The sequence below is a fragment of the Rhinolophus ferrumequinum genome, chromosome 22 (genome assembly GCF_004115265.2).
Source record: "Rhinolophus ferrumequinum isolate MPI-CBG mRhiFer1 chromosome 22, mRhiFer1_v1.p, whole genome shotgun sequence".
NCBI lineage: Eukaryota > Metazoa > Chordata > Mammalia > Chiroptera > Rhinolophidae > Rhinolophus > Rhinolophus ferrumequinum.
This window is the reverse complement of record NC_046305.1, coordinates 18,173,262-18,199,295: the sequence shown is the minus strand read 5'-3', so window position 1 is coordinate 18,199,295 and position 26,034 is coordinate 18,173,262. Positions and strand designations below refer to the sequence as shown.

The 26,034-nt window shown below is 39.0% G+C and overlaps 1 protein-coding gene across 1 annotated transcript in view; it reads left to right on the top strand.

Annotated features, from left to right (window-relative positions):
- CENPF (centromere protein F) overlaps nucleotides 1-26,034 on the top strand; it is a 54,374-nt gene that overhangs the window by 11,197 nt on the left and 17,143 nt on the right. The window contains 8 exon segments of the mRNA XM_033093093.1: nucleotides 316-518; nucleotides 7,352-7,477; nucleotides 8,427-8,555; nucleotides 9,868-9,990; nucleotides 15,268-15,403; nucleotides 17,252-19,474; nucleotides 19,477-20,654; nucleotides 22,877-25,720. Of these exon segments, the coding sequence (XP_032948984.1) occupies nucleotides 316-518; nucleotides 7,352-7,477; nucleotides 8,427-8,555; nucleotides 9,868-9,990; nucleotides 15,268-15,403; nucleotides 17,252-19,474; nucleotides 19,477-20,654; nucleotides 22,877-25,720 (6,962 nt within the window).

Below are 26,034 nucleotides of genomic sequence, written 5' to 3'. Positions count from 1 at the left end.
GATGCACTTTTTGCATCCCTGATCAGGTAATAGTCTCGATTTTAGGAAAGCATTTTTTTCCCCCAAGTTTCTCTGTGATAACAGGATTTGTTTCTCCTGCTTTCTATCAGATATTCGAATACAAACAATGATAGAGACTACACATTGAAGTTAAATTCAATTAAAGTAGCTTCTGTATTTAATGTTAATTGACATATTTGGCTCACCAAAGATTTTGGAGCAGAGTTACATAAATGATATATTCTGAATTTAGTTGTAAAATTTTTTGTGAAAAATATGTATTAATTGAAGTGTGGGTTTTGTTTGTGATTTAAGAGCTAAGGAACAAGATGAATGAGTTGGAACTACGTCTGCAAGGACAAGAAAAAGAAATGAAAGGCCAAGTGAATAAATGTCAAGAATTACAGCTCCAACTGGAGAAAGTGAAAATGGAATTAAATGAAAAGGAGAAAGTTTTGAATAAAAGTAGGGATGAGCTTGTGAGAATGACAGCACAGTATGACCAGGCATCAACCAAGGTACTTGACTTTCATGAGTTATTGAAAAATCTCCAGTTTTAATCATGCAATTCTTTGGGAAGAGTACTTTATACTTTAAATTATGAAGTAAATGTTTGTAATGAACTTTATTAACATATACTAGGCATGTTGCAGTTGAACTGGTAAGTTCTTTTCCAGTTGGGTAGATTGGGTCAATTCTGGACTGCACATTTTTCCTGCCAAGTGACTTGAGCAAGTTACTGATCTCTTACATCTCAGAGGGTAGTGAAGAATAAAGATTATGTATATACGGCACCTGGTACAGTGCCTGGCACATAGAATAGGCACTTAAAGTAATGGAGCTTTAAAAGAGGGTTAGGAGTTGTGATAGAATGTAATTGATCTACTCGTGGGATCCAGTATGTGTACTTCTCACATTTAATCCTAAGGCTTCAATTAAGGCCAAGCTTCTCAGCTCGTTGTTTGAGGTTTTTTATTTGGGGATGGTTAGGGTGTTGCTTTTTCTTTGGCCCCAACCTACCTCTCTGGTATTTTCTTTTTTCTATTCATTCATTCATTCATTCACATATTCACGATCTATTATATGTCGGGATCTAGACGTGGGGATGGAGCATTGAGGAATGAGGAATGTAACATAGATACATAAATCACGTAGACAGTATGACACATGGGGATAAGTGTGGGGAAACATGAATTGCCTTCCAGGACCATCTGTGTTTGTTCAGTGTTTCCTGAGCCTAATCTTTATGTGGGCCCAGTGTTTTGCCCCCATTTGCCTTTCGCTTGGCATACCTTCCTCTTGGAATACTGTTAACATGTTCCTCATCCTGTGAGCTGCTTCCCTCGTCTCTTAATGCGGTGAGATCTTTTCTCCTGGCGTCCCCTAAAGACCCTTTTATTGTCGTTATTTGTGTTCCCACATTGGCTAATTGTCAGAATCACTGAGAACCTTGCAAAGTTAATCCTGTTAGATTTAAGAAATTAACTTTTAATAAACTCTTTAGATATTTCTAAGGCAGTAGGTAAAAAACACTATAGTATGTAGACCTATATCTCCTATTGGCTTCCTGGAGGCAGGTTCTTTTCTTTTTAAAAAATCTTTTTAACATAACTGTAAATTCATATATAGTTATACAAAATAATACTTTTAATATGGTGGATTACATTGATTGCGTTTAAATATTTGAATGAGCTTTGTATCCTTGGAATAAACCCTGCTTGGCCACGTGTATAATTCTTTTTATATATTTCTGAATTTTATTTGCTAATAATTTGTTAAAGATTTTTGTGTCTACTCATGAGGGAAATTGGTCAGCTATTTTCTTTTTCTCATACTGTCTTTGATATTTGTATCAGAGGTACTTTATAAAATGAATTGGGAAGCGTTCTTGCCCCTTCAATTTTTGAAGAGATTGTGTAGAATTGGTGTTACCTCTTTATACATTTGGTAGAATGTATAAATCCATGAAACCATCTGGACCTGGAGATATTTTGAGGGAATGTTTTAAAATTGCAAGTTCATTAAAATTATTTCCTATTGGATGAGTTAGGTGTAGTTTTAGAGGAAATGGTCCATTTCATCTAAAGTGTTAAATTTATATGTATAGTTTTTTTGTAGTATTTCATTATTCTTTTGAACTGTGTAGGTCAGGTGATATTCCCTGTTTGTTTCTGATGTTTGTGTCTAATCTTTTTTTCTTTTTTCCAGTTTTGCTAGAGATTTGTCAGTTTTGTTGATCTTTTATTGATCTTTCCAATGAATCAGCTCTTTCATTCATCGGTTTTATTTATTATTTTTTTGTGTTCAATTTCATTGAATTTTGCTTTTCATTTCCTGCTTGCTTTGGCTTTATTTTGCTCTTCTTTTCCTAAGTTGTTGAGATGGGGAGCTTAGATTATTGATTTGAGACTTTTCTTCTTTTCTGATGTAGGCATTTAATGCTGTAGGTTTCCCTCTCAGTACTGTTCTATAAATTTTGGTATATTGTATTTTAATTTTTATTCAGTTCAATATATTTTTTAAAATTTTCCTTGAGAGTTCCTCTTTGACCCATGGATTATTTAGAAATACCTTGTGTAGTTTACAAGTGTTTAGAGATTTTCCTCTTTCTGTTTTTGACTTTTAGTTTGACTCCATTTCACTCCATTGTGTTTGGAGAACATACTCTATGGTTTCAATTCTTTTAAATTTGTTTCCATTGTGTTTGGAGAACATACTCTATGGTTCCAATTCGTTTAAATTTGTTTGGGTTTGTTTTATAGCCTACGACATGGTCTATCTTGATGTATGTTTCATGGGCTTGAAAAATAAGTGTATTCTGTTGTTGAGTGGAGAGTTCTAAAAGTGTCATTAGGTCCCGTTGGTTGATGGTGTTGTTGAATTCTTCATAAATACAAATTTATGTTTATAGAGTTTTTTGTAGTATTTCATTATTCTTTTGAAGTATGTAGGTCAGGTGATATTCCCTGTTTGTTTCTGATATTTGTGTCTTCCTGATTTCCTGTCCAGTTGTTCTATCAGTTGTTAAGAGACGGAAGTTGAAAGTCGCATAATTGTTACTTATCTACTTCTCACTTCAGGTCTATCAGTTTTTGCTTTAGATATTTTGTAGTTGTTGTTCAGTTCATAGACATTTAGGATTGCATTGTCTTCTTGGTGGATTGATCCTTATTATATGATATCTCTCAGTGTCCCTGCTAATATTCATTATTCTGAAGTCTACTTTACCTGATTAATGTTTGCATGATGTATTTTTTTTAATCTTTTTACTTTCAGGTTATCTATATTATTATATTTAAAATGAGTTTCACGTGGATAACAGATAGTTGGATATATTTTTTAATTCACTCTTTCAGTCTTCCAGATCTGTACTTTAACTTGCATATTTAAACCATTTACTTTTAGTGTAATCATTGATAGGTCCTGGCTTTAGTTTGCCATCTTAATTTTTGTTTTCTGTTTCTTTTTTTTTCCATTTCTGTTTTTTTTCCTCCTGCCTTCCTGTGTGTTGCGTGAACATTTTTTAGAATTCCATTTTGATTTATCTATAGCTTTTTTGAGTGTATTTCTTTGTAGAGTTTTTATAATTATTCTAGATATTACATTATATGTACACACAATTTATCACAGTCTGTTGGTGTTGTCATTTTACCAGCTGTAATGAATTACAGAAAATTTACTTCCTTGCATCTTTTTATCCTCCCCCACTTATAATATAATTTTAAGTGGTTTCTCTACATATGTTTAGAACCACATCAGACAGTGTTCTAATTTTTGCTTCAACCATCAAAACATAATTAAGAAAACTGAAGAGGAGAAGGAAATACTAATATTTTTGCTTACCTTCCCCTTTCTTCCTGATTCATTCCAGGTTTCCTTCTTTCATCATTTCCTTTTGGTTTAGAGAAAGGAAGTTTCCTTTAACCATTCTTTTAGGGTTGGTCTACTAGCCACATTCTTAGTATTTTTTTCTCTGAGAATATCTTGATTTCTTCTTCATTCCTGGAAGATACTTCTTCAGGGTATAAGGATTCTGGGTTGACAGTTCTTTTCTTTCAGCAGCGTTATGTTTTTCCCTTGGTTCCTGAAGTCCCAGCCAATCAGTCTCTTCTCCTTTCAGAACTTTCTTATGTCTGTTTAACATTCAGGGTTTTTAATTATTCTTGATTGGAGGAATAAGGAAATGTACATCTCTTCTGTCTTCCTGGAAGTGGTAGTCCAGGTTTGTTTTTAGATATTCTCATAGTGCAGTGGTTTGCACAGAGAGATTCTTGATACATATTGACCAGCTGTATGAAGGTGCAGTGGAGGAAGAGTCAATGGGACCGTGACCTACCTTGATCCATATAGTTACTCTCTTCATGCCATCTGAGTTAGTAAACTGGTTTTCTAAGTTAAAAAGACTTGGATTTGAGCCTTGGCTCTACCACATCCCAATTATGTTGCTTTTGGAGCTATTTAACTTCTGAGCCTCAGTTGCCCAATCAATAAAATTGTGTTAATGCCCGTGTCATTGGACCATTGTAAAGACTGAGATCGTTTCTGTAACAGCTTTAGCATAGTGCCTTGGCATATGGTGAACTTAAAATAATATTACTTATTATTACATCAAGTTCCTTGTCAGTTCAGCTTTGTTGCATTTCTATCAGGCCTTCCTATCCTTTCACATTTTGTTTTGTTGGTTTTGTTGTGACAAGATCACTGAATCCTTGTTCTGTCTAACATATGTGATGAGGTCTCTTCTTAGTAGATCATGAATTAAAATATTTGACTAGAGCAGTTCTGAGAACACAGCTCTGGCTTTCTTTGTATTGGCTCCAGGTTCTTAAGACTCATTTGTTCATTGTTTTCTGGTTTCCGTGTTTCCAGTGAGCTACAAATCCACCTAACTGAAAATTCAGCCTACCTTTCTCTGTCATGCCTGTAAGGACAGTATGACTTTGTCAATATGTTGCTGGAATCAAATTATGTGTTGTTTATGCTGTTCCCTGAGCTACCATTAGAATTACCTATTAAATAAAATGGACTAATTTTACCAAATCAATACCGTATTCTTTAGTGAACACATGCTGTGCCTGGTATGCTTCTTTTCCAAGTATTTATAAACTATATCGGATACAAAAGCAGCTGAGCTCATGTAGAAACAGAGCATTAGGGCTGGCAGCAAACCTGAAGTTCAACACCCACATTTTACAGATGAAAAACTCAGGCCCAGAGTGCTGAGTGCCGTGGTCATGTGGTACATATTTTCAAGGACTTGAGCACTGGACACTATTTTAAAATCTTATGGAACATTCATGACACCTAGTGGTCAGCTACTCGTACATGGATTGTGCATCATCAATATCAGAGTGTCATTAAAAATTTTAAATAAAATATAAATACCCCCCAAAGCTCTTTTTTACCTTACTGTTTCTAGTAAGAAAAAATTTGTTGATGCTGAGACCCTTTAATGGAAGGTGTTGCAGTTTGAAGGAAGGCCAGCAGAGTGCGCCAAATGTACATTGATCTACCCTACCGTACTACGTGGGTTTTTCCCCTGAGAATTGTCAAACATCAAAATTTTGGGTGATAGTTTGGGCAGTGGTTTTTTTTTTGTTTGTTTGTTTTTAAAGATTTAATTGGGGAAGGGGAACAGGACTTTATTGGGGGAACAGTGTGTACTTCCAGGACTTTCCAAGTCAAGTTGTTGTCCTTTCAATCTTAGTTATAGAGGGCGCAGCTCAGCTCCAGGTTCAGTTGCCCGTTGCTAGTTGCAGGGGAGCAGCCCACCATCCCATATGGGAGTCGAACCGGCAACCTTGTATTTGAGAGAACATGCTCCAACCAACTGAGCCAGCTCCATCTGGGAGCTCAGCAGCAAGGTGCCATGTTCAATCTTAGTTGCAGGGGGCAGAGCCCACCATCCCTTGCGGGAGTCGAGGAGTCAAACCGGCAAATCTTGTGGTCGAGAGCCCCCTGGCCCAGGTGGGAATTGAACTGGCAGCCTTCGGAGTTAGGAGCACGGAGCTCTAACCGCCTGAGCCACCGGGCCAGCCCTGGGCAGTGGTTTTTATCTGAGTTGTTTACTGCTGTATTGTATCCTCATTGCCTAGCACAGTGCTTGACATATAGTAGGCCCTCAATTAATATTTATTGAATTCATATGTATTATTATTATAAATAATTTGTGTAATACTTTTCCTTGGGGATTTAAAAATTCAAGAACAATATGGATAATGACAAAGGTGTCTTGTTTAAGGTAGTGGATTAATTTGAACCACTGGCTCAATATTTTACTTTTTGAGTTTGGTATTTTTAAAAGCGTGATATTTACAAAATCATTTAGTCATTAATGACCAGTTTTGCTTTCTTCATTTTTGGTTCATTAATAATTGGTATCTGATCGGTCTTCTGGCAAAGTATTACATAGTGTTTTCTTTTTCTCCCAATTCTCTGTTAGATTTCTAATAGTTTTAAATAAAACTATAATGAGTCTCAGAAACATACATTAATAGAGAGATTTGCTAAATTGGGGCACATTTCTTTTGAACCAGGGAGTTCTCCTCCACCCTTGTGACGTGTTCTTGTTCTTCCTTAGAACTTCAAAGTTGTTTTGTAGGGCAGATTAGGGATAGGAACATCGTGGGGAAGTTAGAGGAATGGGTTTTAACGCTTGAAGACTTTAGACCACTTTGTTCCAGTTTAATTTTAGAAGAGTATCCTAAATGTTGATGTAGTTCATAGTTTAAAAAAATATTTTAAGGATAATTGACTCTATGAAAAAGCAAAAGAAAGTACTTTGTGTCGCTTATGGCAGCTTGGTTAAAAACCAGTTATGATTTTCTCTGGAGTGCTGTGAACCTCCAGAAATTTAAAATGGCATAGTGAGTGCATTGTGGAAAGAAGCATTTTAATATTCACAATTTTCCACAAAATCTATTATCCTTGACTACCATACGAGAGTAATGGGAACCTTGTGATGGTTTGCAGTCTTTAACTTAGTACATAGGTGAGCATTGCTGCGTTTTAATCTCATATCCGTGCAACAGACTGCTACATGAATCTTTATTCAGATGTACTGATTGCTTTTTTCATAGTGCAGATTATGACGTATTTATTTAAATAGTCTAATGCTTTACATCTTTCCTAATATTTCCCTAACGTAAATTTTATGTATGCAAAAATAATTATAGTGGTTTTGGTATATGGCTTATAGTTTTACACCCCATTTTTTTATGAAAAAATAAAACTGTCAAAACACAATGGTGAACTTGAACCAGAACTTGGGACTAATTTTTCTAAAATTCAAAATATTGCTTCTTTCTGTGACTAATTTTGTTTTGTATCGCACATTTTTATTTGTTGTTAGTGTACTGCATTGGAACAAAAACTGAAAAAATTAACTGAAGATTTGAGTTGCCAGCGACAAAATGCAGAAAGTGCCAGATGTTCTCTGGAACAAAAAATCAAGGAAAAAGAAAAGGAGTTTCAAGAGGTAAGATGAATGGATTCATGGGGAGTTTGTCCGGAAGGCTCTTGGGGGCATTTCATAGTTTCATCATTCTAAAAGAAGAGCTGTTGGTCATTATTTGGGATATTCTACCAGAGGGGAAACGCTTTGTTAAGAAAAGGTCACTGTATTTTTTCCATCACATTTTCCATCTTTTCCGTTTTTGATCGGAGAAGGAACTTAGTAGTCAGAATGTTCTTTTTCATCCATATTTTCTGATTTGTTTGAGATTCGATACTGAGTAGGAGAGGATCACATTTCTGTTTTTCCTTCTATTGTGAAGGCAATTTCTGGCTGTTTTTTAAGCCCGAGGGTTGGCAAATCCATGAGAACAGTAGTTGGTGTGAGGGGGAAGATGTTGGCAGACAAGTTAGGGCTGAGGATGCCCTCCCGTAGGTATAGCTGCCAGTGTCCCGTGAGTTAGCCTGAAAGTGTGTCACATGGACTGAGGGTGTATAGTCTTCCAGTAAGAGCGACTGCAAATGTTAATCAGGTATCCTAATGCAGTTACCAGAGTTCATTGGTGGCACGTGCTTTCTATCGTTCTCAATGTAAGTGGTATATGGTGTTTGAAATGGTAAGCCCCATTTTTGAGTGTTTGATTTCTCAGCCGAAGTGTGATAGTGGCAGGTCAGCTCTACTCTTTTGTCCCTGGAGACGTCAAAACAGAAATGATTGATGTAAGAGTAGGGGTGAGGTGGAGACAGGCCCCCCTCCGTGTGGTCAACGGGCGGATTCCTTCCCCCACCCCTGTGAGACCTGGATTTAATTACCGGGATCACTGCTAAGGCGGATTCGTTAAGAGCATGGTCCGCTTGGCTCCGTGTTGTTTCCTACACTGTCGCTATAGCATTTCCTGTAGGATCTTTGCAGCTCATCCTGGAATCTGCCTGTTCACCACCGACAGTCTGATGTGTGTGTCTTGCTTTTTTAGGAGGTGTCTCGTCAGCAGCGCTCCTTCCAAACACTGGACCAAGAGTGCACTCAGATGAAAGGCAAACTCACACAGGAGTTACAGCAAGCCAAGAACACGCACAATATCCTCCAGGCGGAACTGGATAAAGTAGGGTGCTAACTTCTTCTCTCCCCTTAGTAACCCTTTCTTTCCTTATACATGTTATTTCCCCACCACAGATGACATGGGATACTTTTAAGGAAAACATGCTCTATCCTCCCTTTCCTTACTTATCAAAGAGGAGAGCAAGCTGAACTTCCCTGGGTCTGGGTTCTCTCATTTAGAGAAAGAGCAGAGCGAATGAGGTCCCCAGATCTGAATGATTGGAGGTCTCTAATATTCAGGTGGTTCTTAGTCATGTCAGCGAATGGGATCCCAAGTAATTTATGCCCCCAAATTGTCAAAGCACTGGAAATTATAATCTGTTTACTTAGTTAACACTATTCAAAAATGATCTCATTCAGTTTTATGGCTTCACACACTGTCCATATACTGATGACTTCTGCATTTACATCTGCAGCCTGGACGCCTGTTCTGAACTTGAGACTCATGGGTGTGTACCTGATACTTGCACTTGCATGTGTGACAGGCTTCTCACACTTAACATGTTAACAATGGAACTCCGGCTACTTTTTTCAAACTTGCTCCTCCTTTTGTCTTTCTCATCCCAGTAAATAACAGGTCTGTTCTTCACATGTCTCAGGCCAAAACCTCTGGGTCCTCTTCATCTCTTGTTCTCTCACACCTCGAAGTTATCCATTAAAACTCCACCAACTGTATCTTTATTTTACACACACGCGCCTGTGTGTGTATCTGTGTATATGTGTGTGCATATGTATATTGGTGCACATGTGTGTTTGTGTGTGTGCATTATGTGTAAAGTATATTTAAACTTGTTTGTGTTAAAACACATCTCTATAGAATAAATGTTTAACAATAAATTATTATCAGGTATGCTCTCTTATAAGCATAATCTATGTCAGGGGTAGAATGTTGTCAGCCATCCCAGAAATGCTTCTCGTGCTACATGCCTCCCTAAGGACGAACCTGACTTTTACGTCTATCTGTATTTTATATTGAATGACTGCTTTCACCGTCCCTGCTGCTGTATCTGATCTAAGATGACCTCATCTCCCACTGGGGTTACTGTTTTAGCCTCCTCACCGGTCTCCCTGTTCTGCACTTCTTCTTCCTCAGTCTGTTTTCAACCAGTGGCTGGTGTGAGTCTTTCAATGTCTAAGTCAGATCTCGTCACTCCTCTGCCTGAAACTCTCTCCGTCTCTCAGTGTGATAGTCGCAACCAAAGTCGATGGCATCGACTCTTTTATTCCATGATTATTTTTTTATTACAGAAGAGTACCTGATTATTTAAAAAGTAAAGAACAGAAAACTGAAACTTGGCCTTATTTTCTCTTTGTAGGTCACATCAGTAAAGCACCAGCTAGAAAAAAATTTGGAAGAGTTTAAGCAAGCGTTCTGCAGAACCGAACACGCATTACAGGCGAGTCAGACCAAGGAAAATGAGCTGAGGAGAAGCAGTGAGGTACGTGAGAAGCAGAGCTGATAAATTATCAACTTCTGCTCAGGATGAAGTTGGAGGGTCAGAGAGAATTCCTACACCGTTTTTCAGTAGCTTATCATGACCATATATACCCTGTTTCCCCGAAAATAAGACCTAGCTGGACAATCAGCTCTAATGTGTCTTTTGGAGCAAAAATTAATATAAGACCCGGTCTTAAATTATAGTAAAATAAGACCCAGTCTCATATTATATTACATTATATTATATTATATTATATCCAATCTTACATCATAGTAAAATAAGACCGGGTCTTATATTAATTTTTGCTCCAAACGGTGCATTAGACCTGATTGTCTGGCTAGGTCTTATTTTTGGGGAAACACGGTAGTTTTTTATTTGCCAGAAGTATTACAAAATATTTTGTATATAACCTATGACATAGGACACAGTGCTTTTTTTTTTTTTAACTTTCTATTCTAATATAATTACTACCGTGCAAGAAGGGAAGGAAACAAGGAATTTTCTAGAAACAAAATTGGTGACGAGGTATATAATGTAAATCCCTTTCCCAAAGGTTGGTTTTTGAGTCATCAAATATTAAAATCCTTGTGGAAAGTCATAGATTTAAATAAACAAAAGTCATGACAGATGAAGGGTTTCTAGATTTCCACTTGTTACAAAAACATCAAGTAATTGTAAATCACGTCACTCTGGCTTCAACACTAGCCTTAGCGTTGAGCATCTGCAAGGATGGTTGACGGTGTCTTTGTAGATTTATGTTTTTTATGCAAAGCGTGGACAAGGTGCCTCCAGTGGGGTTGGATACAAGGGTTAACCTCATGTTGCTTCTTGATAGGATTTTATCCATACTTACTTTAATTTGGCTTCTCTCTGAAGTTATGTTGTGTACTCGAGTTTATTTTTAGAGGGACTAATTAAGGACCATGTAGGGATGCGTAGTAATAGACTGAAACAATTTGATTAGAGCCATAAGTCAGTGCTGTAATTTTACGCAGAAGCACAGCAGACTGGTAGATGTTTCTGCTCCATCAAATGTCACAGGAAAGACCATTTCCTACTTATTCTTTGATTATTTTGCAGTCACTTTTTTAGACTGTAAAGATGTTGAATTCTCTCTAAAGAACAGTTATGTACATAGGGAAAGTCTAAATGTATTTATCCCCCCAGCTTTGAAGAGTGTTGCATGATTGTAAAATCAGAACATCTGTCAGTAGCAAAGAAGTAACTGTTAACACAGCTTACCCCAGAGGGCTAATGCTGCTGGAGATAGGACGCCACAGCTCCCCAACCCAGTGGAAGAGAACTTCATATCAGATGATGGTTTCATCAGCGAACGTTTTCAAATGAAAGTGTTTTGTTTCAGCAAAAACAAATGTTTGCCTTTTGGCCATTGGGGGACCAACCAACAGATGCTTCTGCTGACATTTCCACAGGCAGACTGGGCACCGAGCTCTTCCCTCTGTGAGCGTCCTTTCAGCCAGGAACTCCCCGCGACCCACTCGCTGCCTGGTGGAAGCATTTTGTAAAAGCAATCGCCTGGTTAAGAGGGTTCAAACACTTTGAAAACTGTCTGTTGGCCGAGGCACCGTAGTGGGCCTGGACGTTGTCTTGCCGGTGTTTCTGAGGAACGTGTCCACTCCCGCAGGGTCTGGCGTTTAGCTGTAGAGCGGTCCACGGAGCAGTATCACCTGTAGCGGAGTTAAATGTCTACCCTGTTGCCTATATTTCATTGATTTCTGTGGCCAATGAGGGCAGTCCGTGTAGATGTGCCCAGCACAGGGCCAGGTAGTTGGTTCGTATTTGTCTTAACAGTGTGTGTATGTGTTTCTTCGTCTTTGAGGACGATAGCTGGCTCTTGCATTTGAAGTCGGATTAGGAATCAGAAAAGTGATATACCCAGTAAGGGTGGTGGTATAACGTAATGGTACAGTGTTGGTTGGCTTTGAGACTTGAGCGAGATTGAAATTGTATCGCCGTTCTTCCACTACCTGCTGTGTGACCTTGGGACCATGACTTGCTCTTTCTGAGTCTGACGCTCCTCCTCTGCATTGGGGACTAATAATACTTTTCCTTTCCAAAGCTCCATTAATGATTAAATCAATATTGTATGTGAAGTGCTTAGACCTCGGTAAATTATTACAGCCCACCTGCTCGTTGCCTCGGTTTTCACATCTGTTATGACCTGTCTGCTGTCACCCATAGGCACAGAGAATGATGAGCAGGGGACAGTGCATTTGAGATTTTTCACATTTAAAATTGTGCCGGTTCTATTCTATCACTCTGGGTATCTTTTTGTATCTAATTATAAGTAAGTACAAACAAGCTTAGCACGCTGATAGGTTTTGGATGCCGAAATAATGTGACAGTTGTACTGACATTTTCCCTGATCGTGTTTAGCAAACTAACATGCGGCTCACAATGAGAAATGATCGGTTGTGGAAACGTGACTTAATGGCCCAGTCAAGGGTAAAGTTAACATTTAGTATCAAAGTGAATGGAGGTTTTAGATAAAGTGCTCGTCCAACATCCAGTGCCAGCCCCGTCGCTTTGGGGTTAGGCCACAATATTCCATCATGTGACAGCCAAGGTGAGGGAACACTCGCCTGCGGACCTTCCCGAGCATGGGGTCCTCTAAGGAGCTTGGTCTGGCAGGCAAGAATAATGAGATAGGAGATGGATCCTTTGTAGCCATCCCTTCCTTGTTCACGATATAGACTGCCTCAGCAGGGGACACGTTAAGCTTCGTTCGTGGATGGGATCACGAAATACCACGCAGTAACTGAAAGTTGTTTTGTCTGGCCCTAGGAAATGATGCCCCCTTGCTGCTCCTAAACCAAAGCTGATCTGGGTGGAAGAGCTTGCTAAGCTCCAATTCTGGCTTGTGGCTATGGGGATTTTGGTTGCATTTTTCCAGACTAGTGCCCAGTTTTGTAAATCACGTGCGGATGTAAGAGATGCATAGGAGAATGTATCCTTGCGTGCTTAACTCATTGTTGATAATGAGCTATCCAATCAAGTCTTAAGTGGCTGTAGCCTAGCAGCAAACTAAGTGCTAATGGGTGGCAGCCTACAGCTCCGTTTTCAGATGTTCATTTTCTAAATTCTGGCCTTTTAAAATTCTTGGGTTGGTCATAGATGTAGCATTAGAAGCCTGCGGGGTCCAAGGATTGGCTGAACTTTTCTTCGTTAGAAATAAACATTTATGGAGCTAATGCCAGAATAGAGAAGACGTGTTAATCTTTTCATTTAACTTGCTATTCATTTAAATGTCTCCATTTATGGACAGAGGTGGATGGAGATCAACAGACACATAAACATAAGTTGCCCCCACTCCCTCTCTGGGGTGCACCCAGCTTTGCCCATGGTGTCTTCTCAGCTTTCTTGTCATGCCTCCAGATGGAGATGCCATTTGATTTGATAGATTTTTTTTTTTTAGGGTAAGAAAATCTTTTATAAGTTGCAAAGTAATAATGCTAAGTCAACCCCGGAGGTGAAATTCCAGTTACTCTCTTACAGTGAACTCATCAGCTGACAGCAATGATCAGGTCTGTCTGCTGTTATATTTTTGGAAGACATACTAATAATGCCCCCATTATTCCTCTTATGAAAGTGCTTTGAGGTATTTTTCCTTTCACATCTGTGACCTGGTGATTATCGTGAGCTCAAAGAGCAAACAAGCGATTACAGTCCGAAGCTTACTGATGGTGGTGTTAAGTCAGTAACGTTGTTGCACCTTCATGATCCTTCTTTGCAGAACTGAACACGGACTGGTGTGCGTGTCAGCCTCTCAGCCCTGAGATGTGCGTGTCAGCCTCTCAGCCCTGAGATCAGGTGGAGCGGCCCCTTCACTGAGCTTGTGGAAGGGAGGCAGGATTAGGACAAAGGAGACAGGAGTAGAGCTACTACTTGTTCTGATGATGAAATGAACATATATACATGAACACAGCAGCTGCCAGCAAGTTTTCAAGTATTTTCTACTCGCCAGATTCTCCCTCTTCTTGAATTTGGCTTTGCTACCTCGGTACCCATCTGCTGGTAGTAACCAGACTGATAATTGAAGGCAGCCTTCCAGCACAGCCCTGCCAGGGCCATCTGTTTAATAACGGTGCAGTAGGGTTTTGGAGGATGGCTCTTAATTGTTTCTTTAAGATTCAAAAATGTCCCCGACTTCTCAGTGTGGTTTTTAAAAAGTTAGCCTTATGAATTCACCCCCCCTAACCCCCCAAGGATGTGAGGTGCTTTTTTGTCTCAGTTTGTAATGATTTATGTCAATTTCTTGTGGTCCAGAAGGTGGCATATAATACAGGCTGAGGTACTTATAAAATCATTGAAGGTTGAAAAACAGGTTGAGGAAATAGAGGATTTATGATATTTATTGTGTGGTTAATCAGCACTGGTATCTTTATTTGGCATGCAAATATTAATTGGTTTTAAGATTCAGAAAAACATACGTGTCTCCCTACATGTTACAATGGGACTGCATATGTGTCTCTGTTACGTGATTTGCACTTCGATGCATGGATACTTCATTTAATCAGGTGCCCAAAGAACCTGTTTTTCACTGCGAAAGCTCAGATTCCCCCATCTAGAATGAATTCTTCCTTCTGTGCTCCAGCCTTCCCACAGTGCACTCAGCCTCTCTTCAGTACGTAGTATACCCTGGTGTGTATCACATCTGCCCCCACCGGGTGAGAGGAGAGGGGATCCCTGGCCCGAGGGCAAAGACTTTGTCTTACTTATATTCACATTCACATCTTTTATAATGCCCATTCAGCATCTTGCCCACTGTAGATTTTCTTGATAAACATTTACTGAAGGTAATTTTACCCGTAAAGATATCCTCATAACAGTGAACCTTAAGATGGTTTTAGGGTGAAAAGTAAAAATTTGTCACGAGAATTTCTTTGGTTCCTTAGCACGTCTTTGCAAAGATCTACTAGATCATTCAGGAACTTGGAGCTTGTGTAAATAGGATTTTCCTTATGAGCTAACTCTTTAACAAGCTTAGGGACAACTAGAAAGTTCAAAGAAACATATTTCTTGAAGGGAAAAGATTATCATCAGATTTGGGTTTTGTGCTTTTGTTGTAACTTCTATTCATAAAATCACTTGGCTTAAGTAAGAATGTGTAATTTCCTTAAGGACTCAAAGGGAAAGCGTGATTCCTCCCCCCTGTAATATACACAAAACAGTTCCACTAGGGACCCTTACTAAGGCAGAAGTCATCATTTGCTTGAGCCTTTGTTTTGATTATAACCAAGTAAATGTGCGCTTTAGGAAATGAAGAATGAAAACAGCTGCCTGAAAACTCAGACAGAGCAAAGTGCCAGAGAAGTCTGCCACCTGCAGGAGGAACTGAAGAAGGCCAAACAGTGTTTGAGTCAGAGCCAGAATTTTGCAGAAGAAATGAGGGGTACGTGAACTTAGTGTTTTAGAGCTACTTCTCGAACTCATGTTCCCAGGAGGGAGGATGGATGGCATTAGAAACTTCTTTGAATTTTTCCATGTATTCTCCCAGAAAGATGTCCTCAGTCAATGTGGAGAAAGTTTTCCCTCCTTTGTAGTTTCCAGAGTGAGAGTTGGACATTTGTTTTTTATTGGAACACATCGAGTCCCCAGATGCCTGGTTTTCAGCACTTTGAAACCAGAAGGGTAAATATTTTCCACAATTTAGTAAATTGTCAGTGCTGTCTCTTGCCCCAGAGCGCTATTCTGTGTGTCTCCAGTGTGTTAGTTACATCCCGACAGCTCAGCTCCTCACTCATTACAACCCCCCTATAATGGAAACTCCCTATATTAAATGCATGTTGTCCCAGCCCTTAAATGATAATGACCATTGTTTTTTGATGACTTACTTGACTGAATGATTTTATTTCTTTACGTTAAAGCCAAAGAATTATGCTATACACACCAAATGAATCCATTGTTTCACGTTTATTTGTGTATACGATATGTCTTTTACTTAAAGGTAGTTTCTCACCTCGGGTATTTGCACATCTAGGATTGCTCTTAACCTGACCTGTGGATTGTGCGTTACACTTCTCTGTGACTGTTTTCTTTTTTAAATTCCAATCTCACCCAGATAGCTTTCAGTTTGTCCACAGAAGCAGGTAGAGATGTCATTCTTTCTTGAAAGAAAACCACAGGACAAGGCAGGATTCAGGCGTTTTTCAGTGTTGGTCCCCAGTGCCATTGTTGGAAGTCCTCATAAGCAGAGGTGATTGATAGTCCTTGTGGGCTACTGAGAGCCTTCACTCAGTAAGTAGACTAAGCTTAGTGGGTTAAAAATAGGAGTGGTTTTCTACTTATTGTAATATTTGCATTTAGGATACATGCTGCCTTTATCATCTACTAGTAGGTTCTCGACTTTTATTCTCCCTCAATACACTTGAGGAAGCCTTCCCAGCACTGGTGAATGAAACCATTGAGGTTATTCTCAACTAGGTGGGACCAGTGGGTAGAGGTGAGTTATTGGGCAGAACACAAGGTGGTAATAGAGTTTGAAAAAGCTTCCAGATGATTCTCACATTCGTAGGCACCACCCTTACCGTGAAGGGCTGGGATGAGGGTGATGTTGTTCCTCAATTATACTCACATATAGGCCTCAGGAGTTACTGATACGGGATCTTTTATTGTTTTATACTTAAGCTCAGTCTTGTGGGTTTTTGGCTAAAATGGTTCTGGGAAATCAGAATTCCTTTTCTGGGAAATCAGAATTATTTCCATTTCAGTACTGCTTTTGTCACAGTTTTCTCTCTTTGAATAAGTATTTCAAAAGAGATGAAAAATATAGGCAGACCTCAGAGATATTGCAGGTTCACTTCCAGACCACCGCAATAGAGTAAGTTACCGCAATAAAGTGAGTTGTAATCTTTTTGCTGGTGGAAGCGTTCTGCCTTCAGTTTGTAAAACCCACAACATACACAGATACATAAACACATACAAAGAAAAAGAAGAAAAGAAAGTTTCAAGTGTTTAGGAAAATACTCCTTTGGTATTTTATACAACATTTTATTAAGCTGCTTTGAAAGATGAACAAATGTATTACCATCCCTAAAAGGACCCTATTATTGTCTTCATATAAGCATAGATAATTGTCAGGAATAATAGGAATATTGAGCAATAATGTCAGTTTTTACAGGGCTTGAGAAGCTGTTTGTTTAGATTTTTTTCCCCCCTGAGTTGAGAATTCTCATAGAATAAATATTTAAAACATTGACAATGTTTTTTTTGTTTTGTTTTCTTTTTTTACTTTTAATAGCTAAGAATACCTTCCAGGAAACCATGTTAAGAGATCTTCAAGAAAAAATAAATCAGCAAGAGAACTCCTTGACTTTACAGAAACTGAAGCTTGCCATAGCTGATCTGGAAAAGCAACGAGATTGTTCTCAAGACCTTTTGAAGAAAAGGGAACATCACATTGAACAACTGAGCGAAAAGTTAAGCAAAACACAGAGAGAGTCTGAAGCTTTATTGAGTGCTTTGGAGTTACAAAAGAAAGAATATGAAGAATTGAAAGAAGAGAAAACTCTGTTTGCTCATTGGAAAAGTGAAAACGAACCACTTTTAAAGCAGATGGAATCAGAAAAGGAAAGCTTGCAGAGTAAGATCAGTCACTTGGAAACTTGTCTTAAGACACAACAAATAAAAAGCAACGAGTTCACTGAGCGAATAAGGACACTAGAGATGGAAAGAGAAAACCTAAATGTTGAGATGAGAAACCTTCACAACGTGATTGACAGCAGGACCGTGGAGGTAGAGACACAGAAACAAGCTTATGTAAAACTACAGCAGAAAGCCGAGTTCTCAGATCAGAAACATAAGAAGGAAATAGAAAATATGGGTTTAAGAATTTCTGAGCTTACTGAACAAGTTGAAGAGCTAGGACAGAAGCTTCAATTACTGTCAAGTGAAATAACGGACAAAGACCAACGTTACCAAGTCTTGCACGCTGAATATCAGAGCTTCAAGGATCTGCTAAAATCCAGTGATTCTTTGGTGACAAATGAGGCTCTGCACAGAAGTCTTTTGGCTTTTGAGCAGCAGTCTTCAATGAATAATTCCTTTGCAAATACAATTGTAGGACAAGGAAGCCTGCCTTCAGAAAGGAGCAAGTGCCATGGAGAAGTGGACCAAAGTCCAAAAAAATCAGCCATCTTACAAAACAGAGTCGTTTCTCTTGAATTTTCATTAGCGTCTCAAAAGCAGATGAACTCAGATCTGCAAAAGCAGTGTGAAGAGTTGGTGCAAATCAGAGGAGAAATAGAAGAAAATCTTGTCAAAGCAGAACAGGTGCATCAAAGTTTTGTGGCTGAAACAAGCCAACGCCTTAGTAAGTTACAGGAAGACACTTCCGTTCATCGGAATGTCGTTGCTGAAACTTTGGTTGCCCTGGAGAACAAGGAAAGAGAGCTGCAACTTTTGAATGAAAAATTAGAAACTGAGCAAGCAGAGATTCAAGAATTTAAAAAGAGCAACCATTTACTTCAGGATTCTCTAAAGGAGCTACAGCTTTTGTCTGAAACTCTGAGCTTGGAGAAAAAAGAAATGAGTTCTATCCTTTCTCTAAAAAAAAAGGAAATTGAAGAGCTGACCCGAGAGAATGGGACTCTCAAGGAAATAAATGCAACCTTAAATCAAGAGAAGATGGACTTAATCCAAAAAACTGAGAGCTTTTCAGAGTGTATAGTTGAAAGGGAGGAAAGTATTTCAGATTTATCTAATCAGTACAAGCAAGAAAAACTTATTTTACTACAAAGATGTGAAGAAACAGGAAAGGCATTTGAAGATCTTAGTGAAAAATATAAAACAGTGCAAGAAAAGAACTCTAAATTAGAATGCTTGCTAAATGAATGCACTAGTGTTTGTGAAAATAGAACAAATGAATTGGAACAGCTAAAGGAAACATTTGCAGAGGAACGCCAAGAATTTGTAACAAAATTAGCTTTAGCTGAAGAGAGAAAACAGAATCTAATACAAGAATTGTGGGCACTGCAGCAAGATTTGAGATCTGAGATTACAGATATTCAGACCAATTGCAAGAGCGAGGCTGATGGTTTAAAGCAAGAAATTGTGACTTTAAAGGAAGAACACAGCAAGATGCTAAAGGAAGTTAATGCCTTATTACAAGAGAATGCGCGCCTGATGCAATTAACGAAGACAAAACATGAGCATCAAAATCTAGAATTGGAACTGGTTAGTGACTCTGTGAAAGAAAGAGAGAGTGAGATAAATAAATGTCATGGTCAACTTCCGATGGCACTTGAAGATAAAGATACTTCTCTAGACAGTTATAATGCACACTTGGAACAATTAGAAGCTAAGATAAGAAAAATGGAATTAAAACTTCAGGAAAGTGAGGAGGAGAAGGAGTGCCTGCAGCAGGAATTACAGACAATTAGAAGAGAATTAGAAACTAGAAACGTTCAGGGAAATACCCAGTCACAAGAAATTAGTGCCCTTAAAGACTGTGAGGTAGATGCAGAAGAAAATATATTTCAGTGCTTCAAGAGCTGTCAACAAGTCAAAATGACAATGCGCAGCTACAATGCTCCCTACAAACGGCGATGAGCAAGCTGAACGAGCTAGAGAAAATGTGTGAAATGCTGCAGGTCGAGAAGTTTGAACTAGTGTCTGAGCTGAATGATTCAAGATCAGAATGTATCACAGAAACTAGTAAAATGGCAGAAGATGTAGATAAACTAGTCAATGAAGTTAAAGTATCAAATGATGAAAATGGTCTTTGTCAAGCCGAGTTAGTGGAAGAAATGCCAGAAGGTGAGCTGGGTGAGCAACAAAAGGAAAAGAAGTCTGAGCCCTTAAATCCTGTGGACGACAGTCATTTCTATGAGCACTTGACATTGTCAAACAAAGAAGTCCAAATGCACTTTGCTGAATTACAGGAGAAATTCTCATGTTTACAAAGCGAACACAAGATTTTACACGATCAGCACAGTCAGATGAGCTCTAAGATGTCAGAGCTCCAGTCCTATGTTGACATGTTAAAGGCCGAAAATTCAGTCCTGTTAATTAATCTGAGAAACTCTCAAGGTGACTTGGTAAAGGAAGCGATGCCGGAACCCAGGGAAGGGCATTCACTGTCACTGTCATTCTCATATGTGGCTGACAGCCCTAGCCTTCCAAGTTTGGGAGATTCGTCTTTTTACAAAGATCTCTTAGAACAGATAGGAGAGACATCCCTTTTCAATAATTTAGAAGGGAATGTTTCCGCAAACCAGTCCATCGTTGAGGAGGTACCTTGCAGCAGTCTGGAGGAGGAGAATCTGACTTTGAAAGCATTCCCAGCGGCCCCGGAGAACAGCACTGAAAAACCTGAGGCTCTCTGTCAGATGTACCTACAGTCCCTCAAGAAGCTGGAAGAGCAAATGAAAAGTCAAGAGATGATGAAAAATAAGGAAATTGAAGACCTCAGACAGTTACTAAGTTCTCAAAGGAAAGAGCTTGACTGCCTTCAGAAGCAGCACTTATCAGAAAATGAACAGTGGCAAGAGAAGCTGACAAGCATGACTGTGGAGATGGAGTCCAAGCTGGCTGCAGAAAAGAAACAGAGAGAACACCTGTCACTGGAGCTCGAAGTTGCACGACTCCAGCTGCAAGGTCTGGACTTAAGCACTCGTTCTTTGCTTGGCACCGACGTCGAAGATGTAAGTACATGGATTTACATGCTCTTTCTCTAATTACATGCCTACTAGCCACTCATGTAAATGTTGATTGAACTGAAATCAACAATGAATCGAACTGAAAATACTTTTAGGCTTCAAGGACGTAAAAACAAAATATACCAATGTTTTTTTAAAAAAAAAACCAGAACTTTAGGACATGAGTAAACCATTTTTTGGGGTGGGGTGGTAATTGCTACAGTGATTTCATTTTAACACTATTATGGGAAATTACTAAAAATGTTTTTCAAAATCACTTGGAGAAAATTGTATGATGGAGTCAGAACGTCATCTTCAGGGTACATATGTTGTATGCTTTCAATTTTTGTGAGTTAATAAAGCACACTTAAATATTAAGTTAGAGCTTATGAATGATAATGTGATGGGAATTTTAACCTCTCTTGCCCATTTCAGACTATTTTATTTTTGTTTTTTTTTTTTGTTTTAATGGCATTTATTCAATAATACAAATCACCATTTTTCTACCTGTGTCAAATACTAAATCTCCTTATATACCTGAGTCTCTTTATGGGTTCTCTATTTTGTTCTTTTGTTCCATTTCTTTATTCCTCCATTCCTACTCACAGTTTTAATTGAAATAACAATGAATTAATAGATAAATTGGGAGAGATTGTCCTCTTTACAGTATTGATCCTTAGTTCCAGAAGCATTTCAATTATTTAGAACATCTTGTTTTTCTGTAGCTAGCATTTTCTTTATATAGGTCTCACACATGTCTTATCTAGTTTATTTCTACATATTTAATGATTTTTTTTTTCTTTTAGATATATTTTATCCCATTAAATTTCCAGTTGACTGTTACTGGGATACAGGAAAAATAATGAGTTTCGACTGCTTATCTTCTATCTGGCCATCTTTCTAAGTTCTCTTTTTTACTAGTTTTAGGTGCACAAGACAAAGTAATACTTAGACGTTTATCATTTATATCCCTCACACTGTGGACCCCCCCCACCCCCCATCCACAATCCCTCTGACATCGCACCGAGCCATCCCATTTCCACTGTCTCCACTCCCAATGCTGTACTCCGCCTCTTGTAAGTGTATACATACATATAATACATATATATATATATAAAAGTATAGTTGGCATTCATTATTGTTCAGCTTCAGGTGTACAGTGCAGTGATCAGGCATCTACATCATCCTTGAGGTGGTCTCCCAAATGGGACACGTGTCCATCGGATACCCTACAAAATCTTTACAACATTATTGATTACGTTCCCCAGATTAATTTTCAAAACCCCGTGGCCATCTTGTGGTTACTGACTTTTCTAATCCCCTCACCTTCCCCTTTACCCCCACACCCCCGCCCATCTAGCAACCCTCAGTTTTTCCTCTTTGCATTTCAGACTATTTTTAATGTTACAGTGTTATAGTCATGAAAGTAAACATAGGAGTTTATTACATATTAAGTCATTTTTAACAATTTGCTCTTATTCAAACTTATGATTTGGTATGAGTTGTTTGAAGACATTTCTTTTTGTTATTGAATGTGACATTGGTTGGTTACTTATAACTTAGTCCTTCTAGTCTACCAGGTAAACTAACCATGTACCATGGACGAGTGTCACTTCATTCTCTCTGCTTGTGTGAGGTCAGAGGGCAGGTGGTGAAGTGGCAGCATTTGTAGTCACTGCAGCTGATCCCCATTTTACAGATGAGAGGAAAGTGACATCCAGACATGCAAATTATCTAAGAATACAAATAGTAAGTGCTGGCCCTGTGCTTAAGTCCTTGGGTTGGCAATCTGGTCAACACATTCCTGCCTTTTCATCTTGAAGAATTTCAGAAATGCTGAAGGTGGCAGCTGAACATTTTCTGTGGAATCTGTTAGTCTCTTATTTGATAGTCACAAGGAGAAATTTTACATTTAGGCTACCTCGACTATTCCTAGCAAGAAAAAAACATGACATTTAAATGTATCCCCGGGTAGATGGTCAAATAACTGAAGAGTTTGGCTTCACGATAAATACCTTACCCAGTGCCTTGCTCATAGAGAACCCTTACTGAATGTTTGTTTGTGTTGAATATTTGGATGGAGAGAAGAGACTGGTGGGAAATATGTCATTTGAAATGATGTGTTTAGCAGACACAAGAGGCCAATTTCGATAAAGTAGTATTTAAGCCTATTTCTTGTATTTCGATTCTTCTTGAAAAATAAAATGCATTCTCGTTATATATTACAGCTACAGGATATTCAGCATGGAAACGATGGCTGTGACATCAAAGAATCAGAAGAATGTGCTTCAGAAACTAAAGAGAGAGCACTAAAGGAGCTCATTGATCATATTTTTGAAAAAGATGTTCAGGACCTCAGTCGACAGATGGAGGAAATAACCAAGACTGGTGCAAGTGAACTTGCAGGAGAATGTTCAAGGGAGCAGTCCCCAGAAACCAGTTCTGAGTCCCCAGTGGAAGACAAAGCCCAGGACTTTTCAGAATGCATTTCTGAATCGTCACTTCCTGGTCCTAATGCTTTGGTACCTATAGATCTTCTGGAGAATCAGGTAACCATTCAGAATCTCCAACTGCACGTAAAAGAGACATCAAGTGAGAATCAGAGACTACTTCATATTATAGAGGAACGTGGCAAAAATGTTGAAATTTTGCTAAGTGAAATAAAACAGTTAGACTCAAAACTCAATTTACAGGAAGTGCAACTAACTACCAAGAATGAAACATGCATGGAACTGGAGAAAATTGTTGAGGAGCTTAAGAAAGAAAAATCAGATTTAATTGAAAAATTGGAATCCTTTTCTTGTGATAGTAAGGGGTTCTGCCAGAGAGTGGGAAGTTCGGAAGGCCTCGACTCTAGTTCAGAAATGGGTACAAACGAATTGTCCCATGAAGTTATTGAAGACAGTGTAGTCAAAGTGATGGACAATTGGAGAGAGAGATTTCTCGATGTGGAAAATGAGCTGAAGAGGGTCAAGTCTGAGAAAGGCAACGTTGAGCGTCATGCCCACTCTGTGGAAGCTGACTTAGAGGTAGTTCACACAGAGAAGCTATGTTTAGAAAAAGACAATGAAAAGAAGCAGCAAGTTATAACCTGTCTTGAGGAAGAACTCTCCATGGTCACAAGTGAGAGAGATCACCTTCGTGGAGAATTAGATACTTTGTCAAAAGAAAATAAAGAACTGGATCTGATGTCTGAAAAGATGAAGGAGCAAATACAAGATCTCGAATCCCATCTAGAGAAGTGTCAACATCACATCAACGTGCTGGAAGCTAAGATGAAGGACAAAACACAGCTCCTTCAGACTCTGTCCTGCGACATAAGCGAGCTGTCGAAAGAGAAAGCTCATCTCCAGGGGCAACTGCAGAGTTTAGAAAAGGAGTCACAGGCACTGTCATTGGCAAAAAGCGAGCTGGAAAACCAAATCGGACCATTGAAGACAGAGAAAGAGTTGCTTGTCAGAGAATCCGAAAGCCTGCAGACCAAATTCTGTGAACTGCAACAGGAGAAGCTGAATGTTGCTACGGCCTTGGAAACAGCCCTGATGGAAAAAGGCGAGGTTGCAGTGAGGCTGAGCTCAACTCAGGAGGAGGTGCATCATCTGAGAAGTGGTATCGAGAAACTGAGGGTCCGCATCGAGGCCGATGAAAAGAAACATCTTCATGTCTCAGAGAAACTGAAGGAACGTGAGCGTAAGATTGACTCGCTTCAGGATAAAGTTGAGAATCTTGAAAGAGAATTGCAGATGTCAGAAGAAAACCAAGAGACGATGATTCTTGATGCTGAGAATGCCAAAGCAGAGGTAGAGACCCTAAAAACACAAACGGAATTGATGACCGAACACCTGAAAGCTTTAGAGTTAGACCTTGTCGAGGTAAGGTCTGAAAAAGAAAATCTGACAAAACAGCTACAAGAAAAACAAGGTCAACTGTCTGAGTTAGACACGTTACTCTCTTCATTTAAAAATCTGTTAGAAGAAAAGGAACAAGAGAAAATACAGATGACACAAGAATCTAAAGCTGCAGTGGAGATGCTCCAAACAGAATTGAAAGAGCTAAACGAGGAAGTGGTAGCTTTGTGTGATGACCAAGAGACCGGCAAGGTCAAAGAACCAGAGTGCCTGGGTTCCCCAGTGCAGGAAGTGCATCAGCTGAGAAACAGCATTGAAAAGCTGAAAGTCCACCTAGAAACTGATGAAAAGAAGCAGCTCCATGTCTTAGAGAAACTGAAGGAAAGTGAGCATCATGCAGATTTGCTTAAGGACAGAGTTGAGAACCTTGAAAGAGAACTAGAGATATCAAGAAAAAACCACGAGCATGTGATTTTGGAGGCTGAGAATGCCAAAGCAGAGGTGGAGACCCTAAAGGCAAAAGTAGAGGAGATGTCCCCGAGTCTGAGAGATTTGGAATTGCATCTTGCCGGTATGAGGTCAGAAAAAGAACACCTGATGAAAGAATTACAAAAAGAGCAAGGACGAGTATCTGAATTAGAAAAAATAAATTCCTCAATTGAAAATCTCTTGCAAGAAAAAGTACAGATGACAGAAGAATCTAAGATTGCAGTGGAGAACCTTCAAACACAATTAAAAGAGCTAAATGAGAAGGTGGCAGTCTTGTGTGATGATCAAGAGACCTGGAAGGTCAAAGAACAGAATCTGAGTGGTCAAGTAGATTATCTTGAACTTGAAAAGGCTCAGTTGCTGCAAGGCCTTGAGGAGGCCAAAAGTAATTACGTTATTTTGCAGTCTTCTGTGGATAGCTTCATTCAAGAAGTAGAAGATGGCAAACGGAAACTAGAGAAGAAGGATGAAGAAATCAGTGTATTAAAATCTCAAATTCAAGACCGAGAGCAGCTTGTCTCTAAACTGTCCCAGGTGGAAGGAGAGCAGCAAGTTTGGAAGAAGCAAAAAACAGAACTGGAGAATCTGACGGTGGAATTGGAGCAGAAGATCCAAGTGTTACAGTCCACAAAGGACACTTTGCAAGATACCTTGGAATCACTGCAGAGTTCTTACAAAGATCTGGAGAAAGAGCTTGAATTGACAAAAATGGAAAAAATATCCTTTGTTGAAAAAGTAAGTAGCTTCATCTACATCTGTATATGTTGTCAGGAGGGAGGGAAACCACCGTGTGAATTGTATTTCCTTCTGGGTGATGTTTGCAGTCCTGGACCATTTTTTGTAAAGGCTTGAAGTTTATGGGGTCTTGAAACTTTGGGGACATTGGGTTGGCTCCAGCAGTGTAGTGATGCTTTCTTTGCTTTGGCACACATTTACACAGGGCACTTGTGTGGGTTGGCCCAACTTTTCATTGTGGCACCTGGACGTAGGAGAAACTCTGGGTTGTGCATTACCTAGTTCTAATTATACTTGCCTTTCTTGCATTACAG